The sequence below is a fragment of the Perca fluviatilis genome, chromosome 18 (genome assembly GCF_010015445.1).
Source record: "Perca fluviatilis chromosome 18, GENO_Pfluv_1.0, whole genome shotgun sequence".
Taxonomy (NCBI): domain Eukaryota; kingdom Metazoa; phylum Chordata; class Actinopteri; order Perciformes; family Percidae; genus Perca; species Perca fluviatilis.
In genome coordinates this window covers 29350234-29371738 of record NC_053129.1, presented here as the reverse complement: position 1 = coordinate 29371738, position 21505 = coordinate 29350234, and the positions used below count along the sequence as shown (strand labels likewise).

Sequence of the window (21505 nt, the reverse complement as noted above, 5' to 3'; positions counted from 1 at the left end):
AGACCGCCCTCCCCTGAAAAACGACCGCATAGGTTGTTTGTTCAACTCATATTAACGTTTCAAGCGACTGCGCCCTCCAGTGGCCGTAGTATTTATGGCGGGAGCAAAGCAGGAAGTAAGGTGACAAAGTGTAAGAGTGCCAAAACTCAACCAACGTAGGGATTTGAACCGAAACCACAATCATTTTCGAAACTGAACAAAGTAGTTTTGGCGCCTTAACGTAACCAAACTGTCACCGTTACACAGCGTTAAAACCGCGCCGGTTAAGTTTAGATATGAGGACGGAAAACGCTCCTGTGGGTCGTATTAGAGGGGAGGAATAAACGACAATATCGTCGTATGGTTTGGAGGACTTGTTGCCAAAAAGTCACGTCTGTACTTTGTATGCTAATGTTGCATGAAACTAAATATAGACTGGTTTTGTTTGTATGTAAACGACTTTTTGTAGTTGTCAATGTACAATATGAACATTTAAATGTTTTAAAAACTGCATTGTTTACATCAGCTTGCAGTGTTCTCCGCTTTTATTGCTGCATTTTCACACCTAACCGCCACCAACAGTTGATAATGGGAATTATGTTAAATTAAGAGACATTGCAGCATTTCAATTTTTTTTTTTTTTCAGTGATGTGACAGGTAAGCCTAGCTAGCTCCTGAAGAGTTCTGTTTTGCATGTCCGAAAAAGTTAACTTTACAGCTAGAAAAAGGATTTAAAGTGTATTTGTGTTGTATGTCCTGCTCCTGGAAACATTCCTCTACAGCACCACTAGTGGTAAAAAAAAAAAAACAGGAATCCTTTAACGGCCGGATAGTCAGGTTGGTTGAATGGAAAGCAGTCTGTGTTGACTTAAAGAGCATTAGACTGGGTTGTAATTGTAATAAAATATGTCTTATTATAAACACAGAGAAGGTACAGATCGACAAATATAACATGGTCTCTGTTTAACCGGTAAGCGGAACTTAAACTACTGAAAAACTGCAGAGAAACATACTGATAAGTACATTTTTTTGTTGCTTCAAGTGTAGACACTGTTTCCTTTAGAAACTGCCAGGCAGGGGAATAAATGACTTGTTTCACTGCCTCACACAGACATATGTGCCTATATTAAGAACATGTAATCAAACATGGATATTATGAGTCCTACAAAATGTATTGTATACCGTCTCGTCAGATTAGATTAGATCTAAAAACATATTCGCAGCACACAGTTGCAGCTGTTTGGTGTAATTAGTGTCTGTTCATATCGTCTACAGCTGACGTCTCAGCAGGGACGTGCACAGACATTTTGGGGGGCAGGGGCTCAAGTGAAAAAGGGCACTTCTTATAATTATTTATTTAAAAAAACTTTTTCCTTCTTTTTTTTTTTTTTAAACAAAACGTTAAATGTACACAACTCTGACTTCCTTTCCAATTTATTTCAACAAAGTCTAAACTCCCGACCGGATATTAAGATTTTTTTAATTCAATAAATACATTTGTTTGATAGGAAAGCTGTGTGCAAACAGGAATATATATATTAATAATAAAAAAAAAAAAAAGCCTCCCCTTTGATGTCTGTGTGTGCACATGCCTGCGTCTCAGGGCCTCCAGACAGCAGAGCAGACACCTACTGCTGCATCGCCCCACTGGAATAGGATTCTTTTTTTTTTTTAAGTCCTGAAAAACACCCGAACGCCAGGTGAATTTAAAATGCCGCTCCAACAACCACATCCACTCGGCAGGTTGCTTCTGGAAATGGTTATCGGATCTCATTTTGGCCCCTGAAACATGAGGCCTCTTCCCACTTCCATTTTTTTCCGGCCTGTTGACCTAAACCCTGCAGGGCGACAGAGAGCGGCCCAGGGATAGCTTGACCTCATTTCACACTTGGACTCATTAACCCCGAGTTTACTCCGAGCCTCAGGTTAAACATATTCACGCTCAAAAATCAGTATGCTAACAGCAAACAGCTAGCTGAGACTGCTTTGGCTCTGGCTCGGATTCACACCAGTGATTTTAAAGGTGCTTTCGGAGTGAACTCAAAGCGATATCTTCTCGCTTTACTGTGCAATTAGTTGCCACAAATATCCGTTTGACAAACTCCACAGAGGCTAGCTGTTGCTGCTAGCTTGGTAGCAACATAACCATAACAGGAACTCCAGTTCTCTGTTAAGGTTAGTTCCCAGTTTACATTGTTTTCGTCTTGTGTCTGCAGTGGAGTCATACAGCTGCAGGATGGATGCAATTTATTTTGCTTGAATGGAAGCATTTTTAGATGTTTGCACGACCTAGTTTTTAATCTGCAACTGCTTGTATCAACTCACATCTTTCCTTTGACTTTGGATGCATTTGCATGGCCTCTGAAATTAGCTTTGGGTTCAGTCTGAACACACCTTAAGACTTTTTGGGGGATAACCCAGAAAAAGTTGAGGATACACATGCAATACAATGAGGATTAGTAAGTCGTGGGATAAACATTATTGCCACACCTCTAACATCAGTGTACAGTTCAAGAACTGCTCTGAGTCAGTCCACAAGGTGTTCAACTGCAGGTAACCACTGTGAGTGCCTTACACTGCACAACATTGAGGAATTCAAATGACAGCTTAGGAACTGTAAATTTGAATAAACTGGTAGCCTTGGGCCAACACTACAGCAGGCTAAAGTGGGTCTTATCCCAGGATTAAAATGTTTTTGGTTCTCTGTAGTCAAGGTTTTCATTCAGTAAGACAACAGCAAATTGCCGATAATGCTCAGCGACAGTTTTGCAGCGACAACAAGTCAGCCTTGTCGGTATAAGGTACAAAACCAGAGCGAGTGAGGTAACTGAAAATATGACAATGTGCATCAGGCTTTTTGTTAAATCAGCTGATGATTAACATGGCATGTATCCACTGTAGCAGACATCACATCGTCTCATTAGTTGGTCACATCAGAGTTGTCCTGTGCAGACTCCCCGTCTCTAAACAAAGCTAAAATAACTGGTATGTTCTGTGTCGAACTGCGACAGCTCAACTTTAAACCGTTTGGGATCCTATGTGATCACCTCATTTATAAGAACAAAGATTACTTTCGAGGTTTGGGAGATTTACATGGGAAACAGAGAGGCCAATTATTTACAAAAGAGAAATAACAGGGTTCAAGTATTAAACTATTGTTAGTATTTGATGAGGGGTCCAAATACTGTAAATTTTTACTTTATGCCCTTATTTTCACGACCAAGACTACTCCAACGTATGAGCACGTCAGTGTGTGGGGAATGAAAAACATCCAACAATTGCATTTAAGATGTCAAAGTATCTCTTTAAACTTAAAGCGTTGTGTCTTTCATTAAAATGCAGTTATACACATTGTAACATGTCCAAAAGTTACACGGGCTGAGATGAGCTCACCTTCCTCTTAACTCCTGCCTGATATCAGGTCATCTAAGAAGAAAATGCCTCATCATTGTTCATCACTCATCGACATTTAACATGTCGACGAGACTCCGGATCAGAGACAGGGAGTCTGCTTGGATCAAACATGGGAGCTCCCGGGATTTAACCTTTCAAACATTAGCACACTAATCTGTTGCAGATGCAGCAAAGCAGCGAAACACACCCGTTCTTGTTACGGTAGGCAGGATACAGGTGATTTAAAATTACTATTAAAAATAAAAGGGGACACAAACTGTTGATTATAGCTCTCGTATTGAAACAAAGCTTGACTCAAGTAATATTTAATCCCATTCAAATTCAATAAAAAAAAAGCTATTTAGTTTTACTCATTTCTTAATGATATTCTGATATATATTCCTATTTAATAGTTGACGCAAAATACTGTACCAGTTTCTACTTATTATTTGGTTTGTTTGTGCATTATCAGTTTTTTATTTAGTATTAAGTACCTTTTGAAACTAAAAAAAAACAGTGTTTCTCACTGTGCATAACTGTTTTGTCAGCACAAGTGCCTTAAAGTTTAAATGTGGGGTACCATAAAAAGTTTAAATTAAAATGGACTGCTAGAGTAAACTGCAAAAACAACATGCCAAAGGTGTGCACATTTATTTCAGCCTAAATTACAAAAATAAGCATTATTTACACATACTGAGTTAAGAATATTCACATAAAAGCTTCCGTGTTTGGATATTGGGTATCATTACGTTAAAGCTAAGGCACAAGCGAGGCACGGCAGCGTCGACTGGTGAAGCATCAGCTAAGCGAAAAAAGTATGAAATATCAACAGGAACCCCAGGAGCTCGACCACATCGAGACAAAAATAAATACATGAATAAATTAAAGACAAAATAGTTCTGTCCACTCTTATCTGTCTGTCTGTGGTATTTCCTCAGGATTTAAGGATCCCACAGATTCAGAGCGTCTCCCCTTGCTGGACTGGGAGATGCAGTGCTGTCAGAAGAAAGAGGTGAGGGATCAGGTTGTCCTATTGGCCCGACGCCCTCGCTGCTCTCTGCTGCAGCTCCAACATGGATTTGATAGCGGGAGACATCATGGCGGGGGACATGGCTGGTCGCAAGGGGTACTGTGCATTTTTACCAGGGATGTAAATGCACTGGAAGTATCTCTGGCCTGTGAACACAGCAATATGGCATGGGTAGATGAGTGGTTTAGTTTGGTTTAATCTAAAGCGATGCATCATATTTAAAATAAAACAGGGGTCTTCAACAGTTTTAAAGCCAAGGACCCCTTAGTCTATATCTATGACCTTCCACTTCCAGGATTGCTCCGTTGCCGCCAGAAATTACGCTGGATGTTCTTTTTTTCGACCGGATTTTTGTTACCTAACGCTTCCTTTGTGTTGGAATTTTAAACACCGGCGAATTTCTGAGGACTGCTCCTCAGATAATTGCACATACTGTAAATATTGAAATTGCATGTCTGTTGAGGTGATCCTTGTGTAGGTGCTGTATTTGTATTTTATCTGTATTTTATATTGTGAATGAACTTATTAGTAGGAATGCTCATCATCCACTGTATATACCTGCTGTCACTTTGCCTCTGCCCAGGGACTACAGATGAAAATTAGCTTGTAGCTATGTCTGGTCTGTGCAACACATTTGTTGTGCAATGTCCCTGTCAAATAAATAAATAAAGATCTCTGCAGGGTAAATCCAGACAGCTAGCTAGACTATCTGTCCAATCTGAGTTTTCTGTTGCACAACTAAAACAACTTTTGAACGTGCACATGTTCCACCAAAACTAGTTCATTCCCGAGGCTATTTTCCAGCGGCAACGGGACTCTGTGCAGCGTTTAGCGCCGCCCATGGCGATTGTGATTGGTTTAAAGAAATGCCAATAAACCAGAGCACGTTTTTCTCCCATCCCGGAAGGTTGTGTGGACTAGCCAGACCTTCCTCCGCAACGTTGTGGAGGAAGGTCTGGCAAAGCGAGACCAAGAACCCCTTAACTGAAGAGGCGGAGCAGGGACCCCGCTATGTTCAGAAGATTGTGGCGTCTGGCGACCCTTATTTATTTGATACGTTCATCAGAAAGTCACTTCCCTTACATTTAGAAAAATGTTTTAGAAAAAAAAATGTCAGCAACTCTTACCTGTTTTCTTCTTTTCTGTCGTATTGTCATCAGTCTGGGTCTCTTCTGCAAGAAATGGGATCAAATATATAGTTATATACAGTTGGTATGTGGGTATGAGTCTGAGAGGGAAAGAAGACCAAGGATGACATGCATGTAAGTGGGTAAAGGATGAAAAACAGCCTGGAAAGAGAAAGAAAAAAAAAAGTTTCATTCAAAAAGGTTGTGAGGTTCTTTCTCTCCTGTTAAATGTCCCGCTGAAATTTAAATCTAATTTTGTTCCAGAAATCAACATATATCGCCTTGATATTTGTTCTGACTTAAGTACTTACTTACAGAAAACATTGAAATGTAATTAGTCTGCAATGACGGAGTCCTATATTTTGATGTTTTCCCGTTGCAGTGAAGGTTGACGTTTACCAGTGGCACTCAGCAGACGTTGAAATAATCAGCATGAAGAGAAACAAACTACTAGGATTCAGTGCTCACATAACATTAGCAACCTTGGCTAGCTTCCACTTCCCAAATGGGGGAAAAAAAGCACAACGTGTCTGCAAAATGTTGACTGTGGAAAGGGAGAGACATATTAACCCTTGTGTTGTCCTTGGGTCAAATTTGACCTGTTTTCAATTTTTTTTTTTTTATATCAGAAACATGGGTTTCTTTCAACCAAATTGCCCCCAAAACAACATGGGGAAAAGCAGGGAAATTCAATGATTACTTTCATAGAATTTAGAAATTGTGGGTGTTTTATTCGATTTCATAGCATTTGCAAAAAAAATATTTTAAATAGTTTCAAAACAGCATCCTTACTAAACTTTGACATATACCAGTCTGTCATCCACTCAACATCCTCTGAGCTTAACTATTAGTAAAAATAATTCATAGTTTCTGCTTTTTAGAAAAAAAAAACAAATAGGTATAATATCATAATATCATATTTGCTAGGTTTATTGACCATTTAAAAAAAAAAAATGTTGAAAAAACGGACAAAAACATTTTTTTTAAAAAGAATCAAAAGCATCGAAGAAAACGGTAAACACGTTGGGGAAAAAAAAACGCAAAAAAAGTTTTCAAAAAATACGTTTTCAATTCATGGTCGACGGGAAGACAACACAAGGGTAAATTGCAGATGGTAGATACATGTCTTATCAACATTTATTAGCTAGATGGCATTCTCACAAGAGCTATATAATTACCAATTCATATTTCCTCACACAAATTATGAGATTTCCAATTTCAGTTTGACTTTAACTATGGTTTATGCAGGAATTCATTTTTCAAAGACTCTGCATGGGACCTTTTCTGTTAACCTTTAATGGTCATTTTCTCTCAAAAATTTAAATGTAAGTTGGTTTCATTGATGGGATTTCATCTCACACATAAAACAGACCATTTGACTATTGGTTGGCAGTGTCCATAAAGTGGTGACATCTCAAAAAGAAAGCCCATCTTAACAGATCCATGTATGTTTGTCTTGCTTGCTTTGAGCATCGGAAAAAAACCCAAATCCAAAAACTCGCGGCAAATTTATATAACTTTGCACCAAAGCAATCAAGCCATTTTTGATCACACGCTAAGAAACATTGTCAGACGTTAATATCAGGAAAATGTGGAGTCACTCTGGGCCAGTGGGGGAGTGTTGATACGCCACTGGATGACTCAATAAGAACAGAACACTAATACCCCAATTTAATAGGTTTTGCTTCATGGATTTAATCAATCCAGCTAAGTATTATTGTTGCTAAATTCATCAAAGGCCGTAATCTCTTCCGATGACTCGAGGCGGCTCAAAAGACCGGTAATCTCGCCTCAATCAGCTCGTCTCATTAAATTCTAATCCCTTATGTTCCTAATGTCATTAAAGCATATTCGTATTGAGTCAACCAGTAAAGAGATGGTGGAAATTAACTGAATACCTTAAGCTTTACAGGAAGATCTTTTTCCATTCTCTATGAACAACAAGCATATGGTGTAAAAACATGTAAACAAACTCGACTTTCTATCTGCGTCTTAGTCCTCCAGGTGAATAAGAAGTACTAGAAGTAATTTCTCTGTTCATCCAAGAAGCTTCATCGGTTCTATTGACTGGTTGAAATTAGGGATGCACCGAATGCAGTATTCGGCTTCGGATTCGGCCGAATATTGGGCTTTTTGACGGAGTTGGGTTTCTGCCAAACCTTAGAATTTTTTTCCACCGACCCGAACCCTACGCTTGCACTACGCACGCTACGCTGGTCGACGTAATGGCGCCGCCGTTGATTACGGGAAGGTGTTTACGTAGGTGGACCGTTCAATGCAGTAGGCTGTGAGGAAGTGAAAATGGAACTCATGAGCAGAAAAAGTGTCGTTTGGCAGTACTTTCAGTCAGAAGAAGGCCATTCAAGTCGAGCTACATGTTCCATTTGCAATGGCCATTTGTCTCGTGGTGGTTAGGACCCTAAACAATACACAACATCGCTGCTGTTAAAACATTTGCGTATGAAACATACGAAAGAATACGAGTTGCAGTTGCAGTTTTCAGTGCATGAAGGAATCTACAGACAGCAGCCAGTTAAAATGAAATAAAATGAAAAATACACTGTTGTGGACGTTGTTTACTTCATTAATGTGTGTACTGTGTTAATGGACTGAGGATGGGAGTAGGATTCTGTATTCGGTATTCGGTTTCGCCAGAATGTTAACCAGTGGATTTGGTATTCGGCTGAACCCCAAAAATCTGGATTTGGTGCATCACTAGTTGAAATATAGCCAGCCAATCACCACCCTCCTGCCTTGCAGTAACACCCTTTTCCCACCTTTCCCATCACCTGACCTTCCCTGCTCAGCTGTTTCCCATTTCCCTCATCAACCTTGCAGTATAAATACCAGCTCATTTTCACTCATTCCCTTTCAGATTGTCTCGTTGTCTTAGCTTCTCCATGCCTGACCCCTTTTCGGACAAGTTTGCCTGGTTTTGACCCTTGTTTTTTGACTGTCGCGGCACAGTCGTTTCTATCGGTTGGGTGTGGCTTACCTGCGTCACAGTGCTGTAGGAGTTTACAAAAGCGGAGGTTAAGGGGAGTCGGAGTTTAGGAGGAGACATGTTTTTCTGAATGCCGTGACAAAGTTTTTCCTTTTCCCCCATCAAGTTGTGTTAATGTTTTGCCGATTTCAATCCAGCTATGTCATCGTTTGAGTCCGAGCTCCGTGCGTTAAAATCAGCAAAGCCCTTTTGAGTCGTGCTTCTGTCATTTTCTGAGCCCTTACAGTGTAGTACGTTGTGTACAAATCGTTCTTGATTTACATCTCCCAAACTGTTCTATTAGTGCTGTTGCACTTGTCAGAGCGGGACAACATAGCCCGTTATTATTGTTATTAGTACACTGAGGCCCACTCTGTGGCACACTAACTTCCACTGGCGGCAAGACGGCAAGCGATGATTGGTCGGGAACCAACATGTGTTGTAGTAGTAGTAGCAAGGGGGTAAGCCTCTCCCCCGGAACACGTAGCTCCTATGGCGCCATTTTGATGCTACCAAGCCATCACCTCCCGTTAGCATCCCACTGACTGCCATTCATTTTGGCGCCACTTTGACAGCGAATAACTTTACATCTGAAGCGTTTAAAGACTCTATTTGTCCATTGTTTATTTCTAAAGAAATACGACAATGTATAAAAGGCTCCATTACCTTGTATCTCAAGTTATGGCTCCGTAGTAGACATTTTTGTAAAAATAGGCTAACGATTGTGTCATAACCACAAGACTTACTGTCACATAGTAGAGAAATTACCGTATAGTACAGGAGAAGCTCGCAGGCAGTTTGGACTCACATTAGCTGTTTAAGTTTAATTACTAATGTTAACTAGCATTTTAGTTAGCAATAATTAGCCTGTGCCTATGTTATCTCCTTACATATACCTACGCTCTCCGTCTCTGCAAGATTGGGAATGATTGAGATTTCTCTTGGCACAGCTACCAGAAGACTTCACACTTTCAGACACATTGCTCACGTCATGTCTACGTCTTCAAGTTCAGTTGGAGGCTGCTCAGTAACGCTCAGCGCTCACCGGAAAAGTGCTTCTAATATCCTTCACTGGTCTCCATCCAGAGACACGGGATCTGTTGGTCCAGTTTATATACTATCTATGAGTAGTAGTCATGTCTCTCGGCTGAGTAACGGCAAGAATTTATGTTTCTATAAACGCCTGATCGGACACAATTTGTTTTCCAACAATATTTGTTGTGCCATCCTAAGTACAACTTCTGGATAAATAACACCATTAACATTTGATTTCAAAGAAGTGTTAGTAAATAGTCATAATGGTGACTGGATATATATATATATATATATATATATATATATATATATATATATATGGCTTTCATACTCACTAGCTTGTGATGGTTGTTTCTCTTTATCTAAAACGTGAGGGGGAGAAAAAGGAGAGAATCTAAACAATGTCAAACTTCCTCAGCACACATTAGACCCACTTTCTAATTGTGAATCCATACCTTGAGCCTCTTTGACAGATTTCGTTTCAGCCTTCTCGTCTTTGCCTGCGAAAAGGAGAGACGGCCTTATTACATCCTGCCAAATAACTCTCTCCATAATTGTGGTGTACGTTCAATATGCTGGCCATGTTATTCTCCTCTCAGCGTAATACAGCTTGACATGTCCCTAATTGGAACGTTATCGTGCATAAAACAAATTTAATCTCATGATCTGCAACTATGTTTGCAAGAAGTGATCTGTTCTGAGATGTCGGTAGAGATTTAACGTCAACGCGTCCCTAATATACGCGAGGCTGTTTGTTTTGCCCGCTCTTCCACTGTTTGACATTAATTCCTCCGTTCAGCTTCTTAGAACGTCTCGCAGAGCAGAGCAGAGCGTTTATAAAAACTGGCTCGCATGCTGACGAGCATTTCTCTTCAACGTGACCAGAACATTTCTTTAATGTCTCAAAAGTCTAAATGTTGTTCATGTGTATCCTCTAATCATAAGAAGATTCGGGAGCAACTCTGTGTTGCAGACACGTTTACTCTTATCTTCATTTAATATATGCTTCCTTCAAATGTATCTCATGAGTTTCTATTTTCAGTGCAGGAAGTTAAATAGACTGAATTATTGGAACGTGACTGGCGATAAAAAGGTAGACTTGGTAGCCTTTCAAAATAAAAGGGTGCCCGGATAGCTCAGTTGGTAGAGGGGACGCCCATATATAGAGGTTTACTCCACAACGCAGCGGGCAAGGGTTCAACTCCGACCTGCTGCCCTTTGCTGCATGTCATTCCCCCCCTCTCTCTCCCCTTTCATGTCATCAGTTGTCCTGTCAAAATAAAGCTCAATGGTGTTTTTTGCCCCCAACTGCTCCTTGCAGGCAGCGCTGCGACCGCTGCCTTCAAGGCACCTAACCTTAACCCTAACCCTAACCAGTGCCTCCCAACGGTGCCTCCCAACGGTGCCTTCCAGGCAGCGCTGCGGTTAGACCAGGGGTGTCAAACTCAATTTCACTAAGGGCCACACTAGAAAATGAGAATCCCATTAAGGGCCAGACGTGTTTAGTTTATTGACATGCTTTTATTTAATTGAAAGTCAAAAAATGTTGACTGTATTGTTGCATGTCTCTGCTTTGTCACTAACAGTTTGGTTGACAAAAGTCAGCAAAAAAGTTCCTTCACAGAGTTTTGGCAAATTTCTGAATGTCAAAGGAAGCAAAGTTTTGAGTGTCGCGTAATTACAGTTTGAAAACAGTTTCTGTCTTTTTGGTTTCGGCGCACATATAGGCGGGCCAAAATTTGTTGTGAACCTAAACTGATATGTGGGCCGAATGAAAACTGGCAAGGGGCCGGATTTGGCCCGCGGGCCTCGAGTTTGACACGTGTGTGTTAGACGTTAACCAACAAATAAAAGCATACATGCATATGTTCAAATGTACACTTACTTTTCTTGTCGGGCAACGATTTTGACCGTGTTTTGGCTGAAAATAAAAAAGAAAGTGAAATGAAAAACTGCAGCTTTCAGCACAACAGTCCCACTCTGCTCCCCAGGCCGGTGAAACCCTAAATGCCTCAAGGTGCTGTAAGAGCGTTGGTGTCTCACGTTCGAGGGTGTAACTTTGGTTTGAGAAGTGGGGCAAGGGCCCAAAAGAGGGGGTCCCTCCGCCAAAAAACTAAGTTTTCCATTTGAATGCCATTTCCTGCATTTCTACATAAGCTTAGGCACTATGGTGATCCAAAAGCCCGGAACTAATTAAGTTGATCATAATGATAAATTCTTCCAGAAACAATAGTACTACTAATAACACTTTCTTTGTTGTTTAAAATGGGGGCCTATCACAGTGTGTGTGTGTGTGTGTGTGTGTTTGTTTTTTTTTTTGTGTTTTTTTGTGTGTGTGTGTGTGTGTGTGTGTGTGTGTGTGTGTGTGTGTGTGTGTGTGTGTGTATGTATACGTATATATAATAAAGACAAATAAAATAATATGATAAAAATCTGAAATGTGGGGGGGGACACAAAATGGATTTTGAAAGAGGAAGTGACGCCCTAGCTCCCATTAGAGAGAGTAAGCAGTAAGCAGTGTTACCTGGTTCAGAGGAAGACCTGGCAGGCTTCTCCTCCTTTGCGTGAGAGGTCACGTTCTCCCTCTTCACAGCTTCTAGTCTCGTTCTCAGTCTGATCGGCTGTGGACGGGCTTCTGGATCCGAATCTGTTCAAGATCAACTCGATTTTAAATTTATATCGCTTGAACCAAAATCCGGTTTAGCATCTGCATAAGCAGAAAAGACAGTGCAAATGGGAAATAAACTAAATTGGATGATCAAAATCAAATCATAAAAGTACAAAACATCCGTTTTTAAAGAGTTTTACCTTTCTTGGCTGTAGAAGCCTTGGCTTTGCTCCTAACGGGTGACACTTCTAAGAGGAGCAAAATCTATTAGTTTTCAATTGTGTGTTTGTGTGTGTGTGTGTGTGTGTGTGTGTGTGTGTGTGTGTGTGTGTGTGTGTGTGTGTGTCTGACTGTGTGTGTACCTGTCTTGTCAGAGGCTGATTTCCTCTTCTGTCGGACTGTAGCTGCAGGCTCTAACATAACATAACATACAACTTAATGAGGAACGAGTCGTGATCAGTGGCCTGAATCATTTGTTTTCTTGGTAAAGTTTTAGCCCATCCTTTACATGACAATTACAATTCTGATAACACCCTCTGGCCTAAATCAAAGGCTTTTACCTTTCTTAGCAGCTGCTGCAGGTTTGGTTTTCTCTGTTACAGCTGGCTCTGTAAAAACCAAACAAATGGTGATTTCTTATTCCAAAGAAGTGTGGGTTTTTTTTTTCAACTTTTGGGGGGGCCACATAATAACGGCGGGGGGTCGTCCCCATAAAATCAAAAAAGTTTGGGCGTCAAACACTTAATTTCCAGGTGCCTGGTTAGCACACCTTGTAGAACGCGCGCCCATATACAGTGCCTTGCGAAAGTATTCGGCCCCCTTGAACTTTTCGACCTTTTGCCACATTTCAGGCCTCAAACATAAAGATATAAAACTGTAATTTTTTGTGAAGAATCAACAACAAGTGGGACACAATCATGAAGTGGAACGAAATTTATTGGATATTTCAAACCTTTTAAACAAAGAAAAAACTGAAATATTGGGCGTGCAAAATTATTCAGCCCCCTTAAGTTAATACTTTGTAGCGCCACCTTTTGCTGCGATTACAGCTGTAAGTGCGCGGGGTATGTCTCTATCAGTTTTGCACATCGAGACTGACATTTTTGCCCATTCCTCCTTGCAAAACAGCTCGAGCTCAGTGAGGTTGGATGGAGAGCGTTTGTGAACAGCAGTTTTCAGTTCTTTCCACAGATTCTCGATTGGATTCAGGTCTGGACTTTGACTTGGCCATTCTAACACCTGGATATGTTTATTTGTGAACCATTCCATTGTAGATTTTGCTTTATGTTTTGGATCATTGTCTTGTTGGAAGACAAATCTCCGTCCCAGTCTCAGGTCTTTTGCAGACTCCATCAGGTTTTCTTCCAGAATGGTCCTGTATTTGGCTCCATCCATCTTCCCATCAATTTTAACCATCTTCCCTGTCCCTGCTGAAGAAAAGCAGGCCCAAACCATGATGCTGCCACCACCATGTTTGACAGTGGGGATGGTGTGTTCAGGGTGATGAGCTGTGTTGCTTTTACGCCAAACATAACGTTTTGCATTGTTGCCAAAAAGTTCGATTTTGGTTTCATCTGACCACAGCACCTTCTTCCACATGTTTGGTGTGTCTCCCAGGTGGCTTTTGGCAAACTTTAAATGATACTTTTTATGGATATCTTTAAGAAATGGCTTTCTTCTTGCCACTCTTCCATAAAGGCCAGATTTGTGCAGTATACGACTGATTGTTGTCCTATGGACAGAGTCTCCCACCTCAGCTGTAGATCTCTGCAGTTCATCCAGAGTGATCATGGGCCTCTTGGCTGCATCTCTGATCAGTCTTCTCATTGTATGAGCTGAAAGTTTAGAGGGCGGCGGGCGGTCGTTAGATTTGTAGTGGTCTGATACTCCTTCCATTTCAATATTATCGCTTGCACAGTGCTCTTGCGATGTTTAAAGCTTGGGAAATCTTTTTGTATCCAAATCCGGCTTTAAACTTCTCCACAACAGTATCTCGGACCTGCCTGGTGTGTTCCTTGTTCTTCATGATGCTCTCTGCGCTTTAACGGACCTCTGAGACTATCACAGAGCAGGTGCATTTATACGGAGACTTGATTACACACAGCTGGATTCTATTTATCATCATTAGTCATTTAGGTCAACATTGGATCATTCAGAGATCCTCACTGAACTTCTGAGAGAGTGTTTGCTGCACTGAAAGTAAGGGGGCTGAATAATTTTGCACGCCCACTTTTTCAGTTTTTTATTTGTTAAAAAAGTTTGAAATAGCCAATGAATTTCGTTCCACTTCATAATTGGGACCCACTGGTTGTTGATTCTTCACAAAAAATTACAGTTTTATATCTTTATGTTTGAGGCCTGAAATGTGGCAAAAGGTCGAAACGTTCAAGGGGGCCGAATACTTTTGCAAGGCACTGTATAGAGGTTTACTCCTCGACACAGTGGCCACGGGTTCGACTACGACCTGCAGCCCTTTGCTGCATGTCATTCCCCCCTCTCTCTCTCCCCTTTCGTGTCTAAGCTATACTATAGAAAAAAAAGGCCTAAAATGCCCCAAAAATAATCTTAAAAAAAAAAACTTAATTTCCAGCACATAAAGGAAAAAGAATTCTCAAGGTTGGTTTACAAAAAGTCATAAAAAGGCTTTTAATAAATAGGGCAAGACATTAAAAATACACCATCGCGTGTCGGCTTGAGCCTTCCTTAGGGTGTTGTGTACGTAATGTGGTATATTTTTATTCAACAATTTATGCGCAATGGTGTTTTAAGCCCCCAGCACTGCCTGGAAGGAGGCATTGGGGGCTTAAAACACCAATAAACACAATTTATGTTGCAAATTTCTCTATTCATGTAAAGGAAAAAATGTAATATCTCCTGTATTGATCAAAACTTTCTGCATATTCAAAAAAATCACACGTGTTTCGGGATGTTTCAGGTACATCTCAACAACTAATCTGAGACTGAGAGTAAGACCTCGTTTAAGCCAGACGCTCCAAAGTTTAAATCTACTGGAAACTCTTTATTTTTCTTGCTCCTGTTGTTTTCTTTAACCCCCAACGTTGCAATGTAGACACAGTTCTTGTTTTCCGTATATGTTTTGAGCCCCCATGAACGATTATGTTTACCTCTTATGGGGAGTGGGTTGTCTTTCAAATTTGGTTGAGGAAGACAAAATCTACCTCTTCTAGGAAAGGGGTGGCAGATTTATATATTTATGTATAGCACATGTCAGCAACAGGGCAATTCAAAGTGCTTTACATAGAACATTAAAGAGTAGTTAAAAAACAATAACAAATATAAAAACAGATAAAATGCGACAATAAAAGTTACACTGTAGTATATAATACACTATATATATACTATATATAATACTTTTCTTCTTTTCTATCTTATTTTATCACGCCAGTATGGGACAATGTAATCAACCAGCAATCATAAAGCAGGTGGGATCCTAATCCCTCTAAATATTGGGGGGGGGACATATCCCCTGCATCTCTACCCCTCTCCCCCAAAAAAAAACATATGCCTACTGTATGTCTCATTCCACAACATTGTCATTTTCTTGGAAACTTTGTTTATATTCTACCAAAATGTCCATTACCTTTCTTAGCAGCTGCAGCAGGTTTGGTTTTCTCTTTTACAGCTGGCTCTGTTAAAAACAAATGCAAATGACTCAAAGATATCAAATATAAATGAACACATTAAAGCCATTTTCACATTAGTTATGTAAAGTAGAAACTGTATATTCTACCAAAATGTCCTTTACCTTTCTTCTCCACTGCAGGACTTTTGGTTTTCTCTTTTCTCACGGTTGGCTCTGGAACAAAAGCCAATGAATAAGTGCGGTGTATGTTAAATTAAAATGATATCCACAGTTGGTTATGGTGTTAAATTCACCTTTCTTTGCAGCGCCAGCTTTGGCTTTCTCTTTCGAAGCAGCAGCATCTAGATTTGGACGATTAGTGTTGAATTATGTTATTCATATTGTAGAATAATGTTCTTACTATTTGCAGATAATATAATAAGAATATAAAAGGTTTCCATAAGAGACCAAGTGTGTTTTGGTATATGCTTATTGCACAGAAGGTTTAGCTCAAGCCATAACTATAGAGTAGTTAAAGGTCATGAGTCGCCAGCTAAGTACATTGAGTAATAATAACAAATGAAACAGGAACAGAATGTGCCGCTTTGCATGAGAGCAAATGAGGACGAGACATAATACAATGGCCCCCACCCTGGCGTATGTTGTGTGAAGATAACAGAGAAGAAGCTTGGGCCCAAGAAAGAAAGTATAGTGTAAGAGTTTAGGGAAAGGATAGAACAGGGCTCCCAAAGGCTCCCGGATAGCTCAGTTGGTAGAGCAGGTGCCCATATATAGAGGTTTACTCCTTGACGCAGTGGGCCTGGGTTCGACTCTGACCTGCAGGCCTTTGCTGCATGTAATTCCCCCCTCTCTCTCCCCTTTCATGTTTTCTGCTGTCCTGCAACACGGTGTCACGACAGTTCGTGAAATTGCCATGTTAGTTTTAATCTATTGATTCGTGTACAACAACACGTTTATCTCGCTTTTTGTCGTGGTGGCCAGCATGAAATGGGAACCATCTATACGGAGGTTGGGTTTAGGAAAAAAACTACGGGGAAAGGACGCCTCACACGCCGGGGACCTGAATTCTGTCCTGAATTGTTTGACCCGTCCACCAACCCAACCAACCTCCTTACACGGATTTTCGGCATTTCAAACTACTCGCTACCAAAGTCGTGCTGTAATCACGACATATGCTTCCCATTGAAATACATTAGTTAACATTTTCGTGCTGGCCACTACGAAAAAAATTTGAAAAACGTCCACGTGAACACAAATCAATAGATTAAATAACGTGACCATGTCACATACTGCCGTGTCCTAAATAAAGGCTGAGAATGCCCAAAAAATTATATTTAAAAAAAGATTGGAGCTCACAAGGTCAGACAGTCTAGAGATATGTGGACCGGCTCCGGCTTTTTGTCTGATGCTAGGGAAACTCTGCGTGCTTTGTGGTTGAGTGTACATAAGGTACCTTTTAGTCATCTGTAGCTTGCCTGGACATCTTTGTCAGACTACAACGAGGACCACAATGGAAATAAGTTTGTAACTTTCTTGTGTTATCCTCGACAGTTCTGATAAATGTACAATGTCACTGTGTTGGCATTTTGTTATGCATTTATTTCTGTTACTGTCTAATAAATCAATCAATCAATTGTGATCCAACAGATCTGCGTATTGAAACTCTGATGCTTGAATGATTAAATTAATGTTTTTGACTTCATCTTATCGTCTTATTTGGCTCTTGCTCAGGTTTTAACGAATGCACGGGGATGTATAGGTCTTTTTATTGGAGTCAGACACACTGTCCTAAAAGAGGGGACACAGAGGAGGTAAATCCCCAACAATATCTTACTGAAGTGTGTAATGTCTGTCTGTATATTTACAGGAAAGTACGGCTCAAATTGCTGTCTGTATCATTTGTAAAAACACTCAAGTGCAAAGCCAATCACTTAGCCGTAAACATAAATTACCTTTCTTTGTTTTCTCTCTGGCTGCTGCCGGCTCTGAGGGGATAATTGGAGGGAAATGGCCGAGCAGAGTTAATTTTCCATAATGAACGCATCCTTGCAGCCTATGTGTCATTGTACATCATGTTAAGTGTTGCAGCTGTATTTATTAACGGGGAATCCTCCAGTTTACAGACTAAAATTAAGCTTTTTTAACGGATCTGGAGAAGCATGCGGTACCTTTTTCTGTATCGGCAGCCTTGCTTTTCTTCTTTGCAGCTGGAAACAATCACATGTTTATTATTTTTCACAGTATTAATTAAAAGAAAAATAATTAAGTGTGTGATTTTAACTGCAAATTAAATGGTTTGTACCTTTCTCAGTGGAGGCAGCCAACACTTCCTCCTCAACAGTCTCTGGTTCTTTAAGAGAAAAAGAGTTTAAAGGGTAACTGTGGATTTTTTTCAACCTGGACCCTATTTTCCTATGTTTTTGTGTCTAAGTGACTGATGGGAACAACAATCTCTGACATTGGTCCAGTATTAAACAAGATTGCTGCAGTCGGCAGCGGCAAAACAAGCTACAATGTAAGTTAATAGGGCAATTGTCCAGCTTGTATTTCTGTTTAACCAGAAACAGCTCCAAAGTCGCTAGCTTTAAACCCACCAGACTCCATTTAAAAAAGCAATACCTTTAGCGTGTATAGAGCCAACATATTTTGTTTATTTACATGGAGTCTAGTGGGTTTAGCGAATGCAATTTCACGGATGTTTTTATGTTTAAAAAAAGGATCTTACTCTTTAACAGAAAGGTCGACCTCCTTAGAAATCCTTTGCATAACGTTGTCAGACACTTAAAATATTAATGTGAGCCTTTCAGTGGCAAAATGAGCACTTATGTGAAGGTAAATACAAGCTGAACAATCACCCTTTGTAAAGTATGTCGCAACAGTACTTTATTACACTTTGATGAAGCCTCTTTATTCTAAATTAAACTTTTTTTAATTTATTTTTTCCATCAAAAAATATTGAGTGGCAGCTAAACAGCAGCACATTCTGACTCTATAAAGTAGAAAAGAGAGGTTTAATGATGGTGGGTATTTCTTCCTAAACCTATTTCATACGTGGAGACGATTCAAAGGGATTTCTATAGCGCATTACGGTTTATAAAAAAATAATTACATCGAAAACAAAATGTGAATTAAAAGAAGAGAAACAAATTAAAACAACATTATAAAGACAAAAGGTGAGACATAAATACCTCACAGGCCAAGATTTAGGATAAATAATGAGGGTTAGCCAAAGACAGCAGTGAAAATAAAAGTTTTTAACGTGGAGCTGCATCTTTCTGCAAGTTTGTTCTACCTCTGTGGTGAATAGCAATTTCATTTTTTTTTCAGTTTTCCTTTTTATTGGTGTGTGACATTCCGTTATCTCTGAAGCATGGTACATTTTTTTGAGAGTCATCTGTAAGTCTGCAGAGCTGTGCACAGAAGAACCAGCCTTACCTGGTCAAATCTGATAAAAGTTTGCATCTTACAGTAGGGGTTTCTTAAAAAAATGTATGTTCCAAGTATAAAATCATAAAGGTTATATATGCCTTTGAGTGACACAATATGTTACAGATTTTTAACTCAAAGACTGTATATGAGATAATAGTTCTGCCTTATTGACTATAAGGTTTTAATCTGCACATACTGTTTAAGAATATATCAACAAAAGAGTCTCAGTTGTGATTAAATCATCTCTTCTCACCCTGGACTGGAGCTACAGCTGGCTGAGCTTCAGCAGCTGGAATCGGGATCTCAGGCTGAACCGGAGCCTCTGGTTCTGTGGCTTCTGGCTGGACTGGTTCAGCTGGCTGTACTGGGTCAGCTGGCTGGACTGGTTCAGCTGGCTGGGTTGGGTCAACTGGCTGGACTGGATCCGGTTGAGGCTGCATCACCGGCTGCATTGGTGGATATGGGTGATATGGGTGATATGGGTGATACTGTGCGTAGAACGGGTGCATCGGCTGCGGTGGCTGCTGCTGATAAAGAGGCGGTGGAGCTCCGGGGTTGACGGGGTGAGCGGTCAGAACAGGAGCAGAGGGAGCTGAAATATAAAAATGTGTTTTTATATTTAAAAAATATCCCCTTAGCTGAAAGAGACACAGAGTAGGGCCCCCTACTACAAATTCTGTATAAAATTTAGCTGCAAATTAAACTGGGCCGACTGGACGAAAATTAATGGATATTAATATATAATTTATGCATCCATGTTTTAATGTTAAACATACCTGTGGAAGGCACAGTGAATCCTTAAGCTAAACTGTTTGGCCACCATAGTGGCTAACTTACCTATAGTAAGCTTATCTTCAATGTGTAAATTAATTTTAAAAAATTACAAATACTGTAGGGCAATTTATCGTTGCTATTAAAATGTTGGATTCATATTAAAGTATATATTCAGACATGTTTAAAATTTTGAAAAAAGAAACTTTCAAAACAAATATTTGACCCTTCCTGCACTAACTCTGAGGACCCACTAGGGGTCACGGACCCTCTGTTGAAGATTTGTTTTAAGGGACAGTTTGGATATTTTCAAGTGGGGTTGTATCTGCTATATTTAGAATATTTTTAGCGCTTTACGACGTGAACTGAAGCTGTTGTCTCTGCTCTATTCAAAGCCACCAGACTCCTCTGACAAACAGTAATTTTACCTCGCAGAACACGGGAGTTGCTGGTCTACCGCTGCCTCCATCGGCTAGTTTGTTTGAGTTAATGTGTGACTTTGGTGATTGGTGTGGAAAGGGCTGTCTGACGGCAAGTAAAGTGTTGAAAATATTCTAAATATATCGTCCACTTAAACTGATACTAATAGTTTTAGGTTGTCTAAAATACTTTGCTTGGCTTCCGTGTCGGTACTCATAGACAGTATATAAGAATGGACCAACAGATCCCGTGTCTCTGGACGGAGACCAGTGAAGGATATTAGAAGCACTTTTCCGGTGAGCGCTGAGCGTTACAGAGCAGCCTCCAACTGAGAGAGACGACGTAGATGTGACATGAGCAACCTGTCTGAAAGTTGGAAGTCTTCCGGTAGCTGTGCCAAGAGAAATCTCAATCATTCCCAATCTTACAGAGACGGAGAGCGTAGGTATATGTAAGGAGATAACATAGGCTCAGGCTAATTATTGCTAACTAAAATGCTAGTTAACATTAGTAATTAAACTCAAACAGATAATGTAAGTCGAAGCTGCCTGCAAGCTTCTCCTGTACTATAAGGTAATTCCTCTACTATGCGACAGTAAGTTGCGTGGTTATGACACAATCGTTAGCCTATTTTTACAAAAACGTCTGCTACGGAGCCATAACGTGAGGTACAAGGTAATGGAGCCTTTTATACATTGTCGGGTTTTTTTTAGAAATAAACAATGGACAAAAAAATCTTTAAACGCTTCAGATGTGAACTTATTTGCTGTCAAAGTGACGTCAAAATGAATGGGAGTCAATGGAATGCTAACGTCGGGTGATCATTTGGTAGTATCATAATGGTGCTATAGGAGGTTTGAGTTCTGAAGCAAAGCTTACCCCCTTGGTCGGTACTCCTGCTGTCACGATATTGGGTTTCAGTTGTAGTTTTTCCTGTTTCATTTTGTAGTCTCTCTCTCTCTCTCTCTCTCTCTCTCTCTCTCTCCCGTTATGTCTTGTTTTACTTCCTGCCTTGTGTTTTCTCGCCTCTCTGATTGTCTGCCCCCCACGATGTGTTTCACCTGTTCCTGAGCCCTTGTGTCACCTGTCCCTTGTTTCACCTTCGTTACCTTGTGTATTTAGTATC

General features: G+C 40.2%; 1 protein-coding gene across 1 annotated transcript in view; it reads right to left on the bottom strand.

The window, feature by feature from the left end:
* Positions 1-588: 588 nt before the first annotated feature.
* The window catches only part of LOC120546480 (trichohyalin-like), a 55392-nt gene continuing 34475 nt past the window's right edge, over positions 589-21505 (bottom strand). The window contains exons 20-35 of the mRNA XM_039781412.1: positions 19442-19780; positions 18062-18109; positions 17928-17966; positions 17712-17744; positions 16053-16100; positions 15922-15972; positions 15757-15804; positions 12716-12763; positions 12518-12568; positions 12356-12403; positions 12072-12194; positions 11433-11468; positions 10003-10047; positions 9883-9909; positions 5530-5574; positions 589-4548 (exon numbers count right to left, since the gene is read on the bottom strand). Of these exons, the coding sequence (XP_039637346.1) occupies positions 4403-4548; positions 5530-5574; positions 9883-9909; positions 10003-10047; positions 11433-11468; positions 12072-12194; positions 12356-12403; positions 12518-12568; positions 12716-12763; positions 15757-15804; positions 15922-15972; positions 16053-16100; positions 17712-17744; positions 17928-17966; positions 18062-18109; positions 19442-19780 (1175 nt within the window). The 3' untranslated portion in view covers positions 589-4402. The remainder of the gene's footprint in view (positions 4549-5529; positions 5575-9882; positions 9910-10002; positions 10048-11432; positions 11469-12071; positions 12195-12355; positions 12404-12517; positions 12569-12715; positions 12764-15756; positions 15805-15921; positions 15973-16052; positions 16101-17711; positions 17745-17927; positions 17967-18061; positions 18110-19441; positions 19781-21505) is intronic.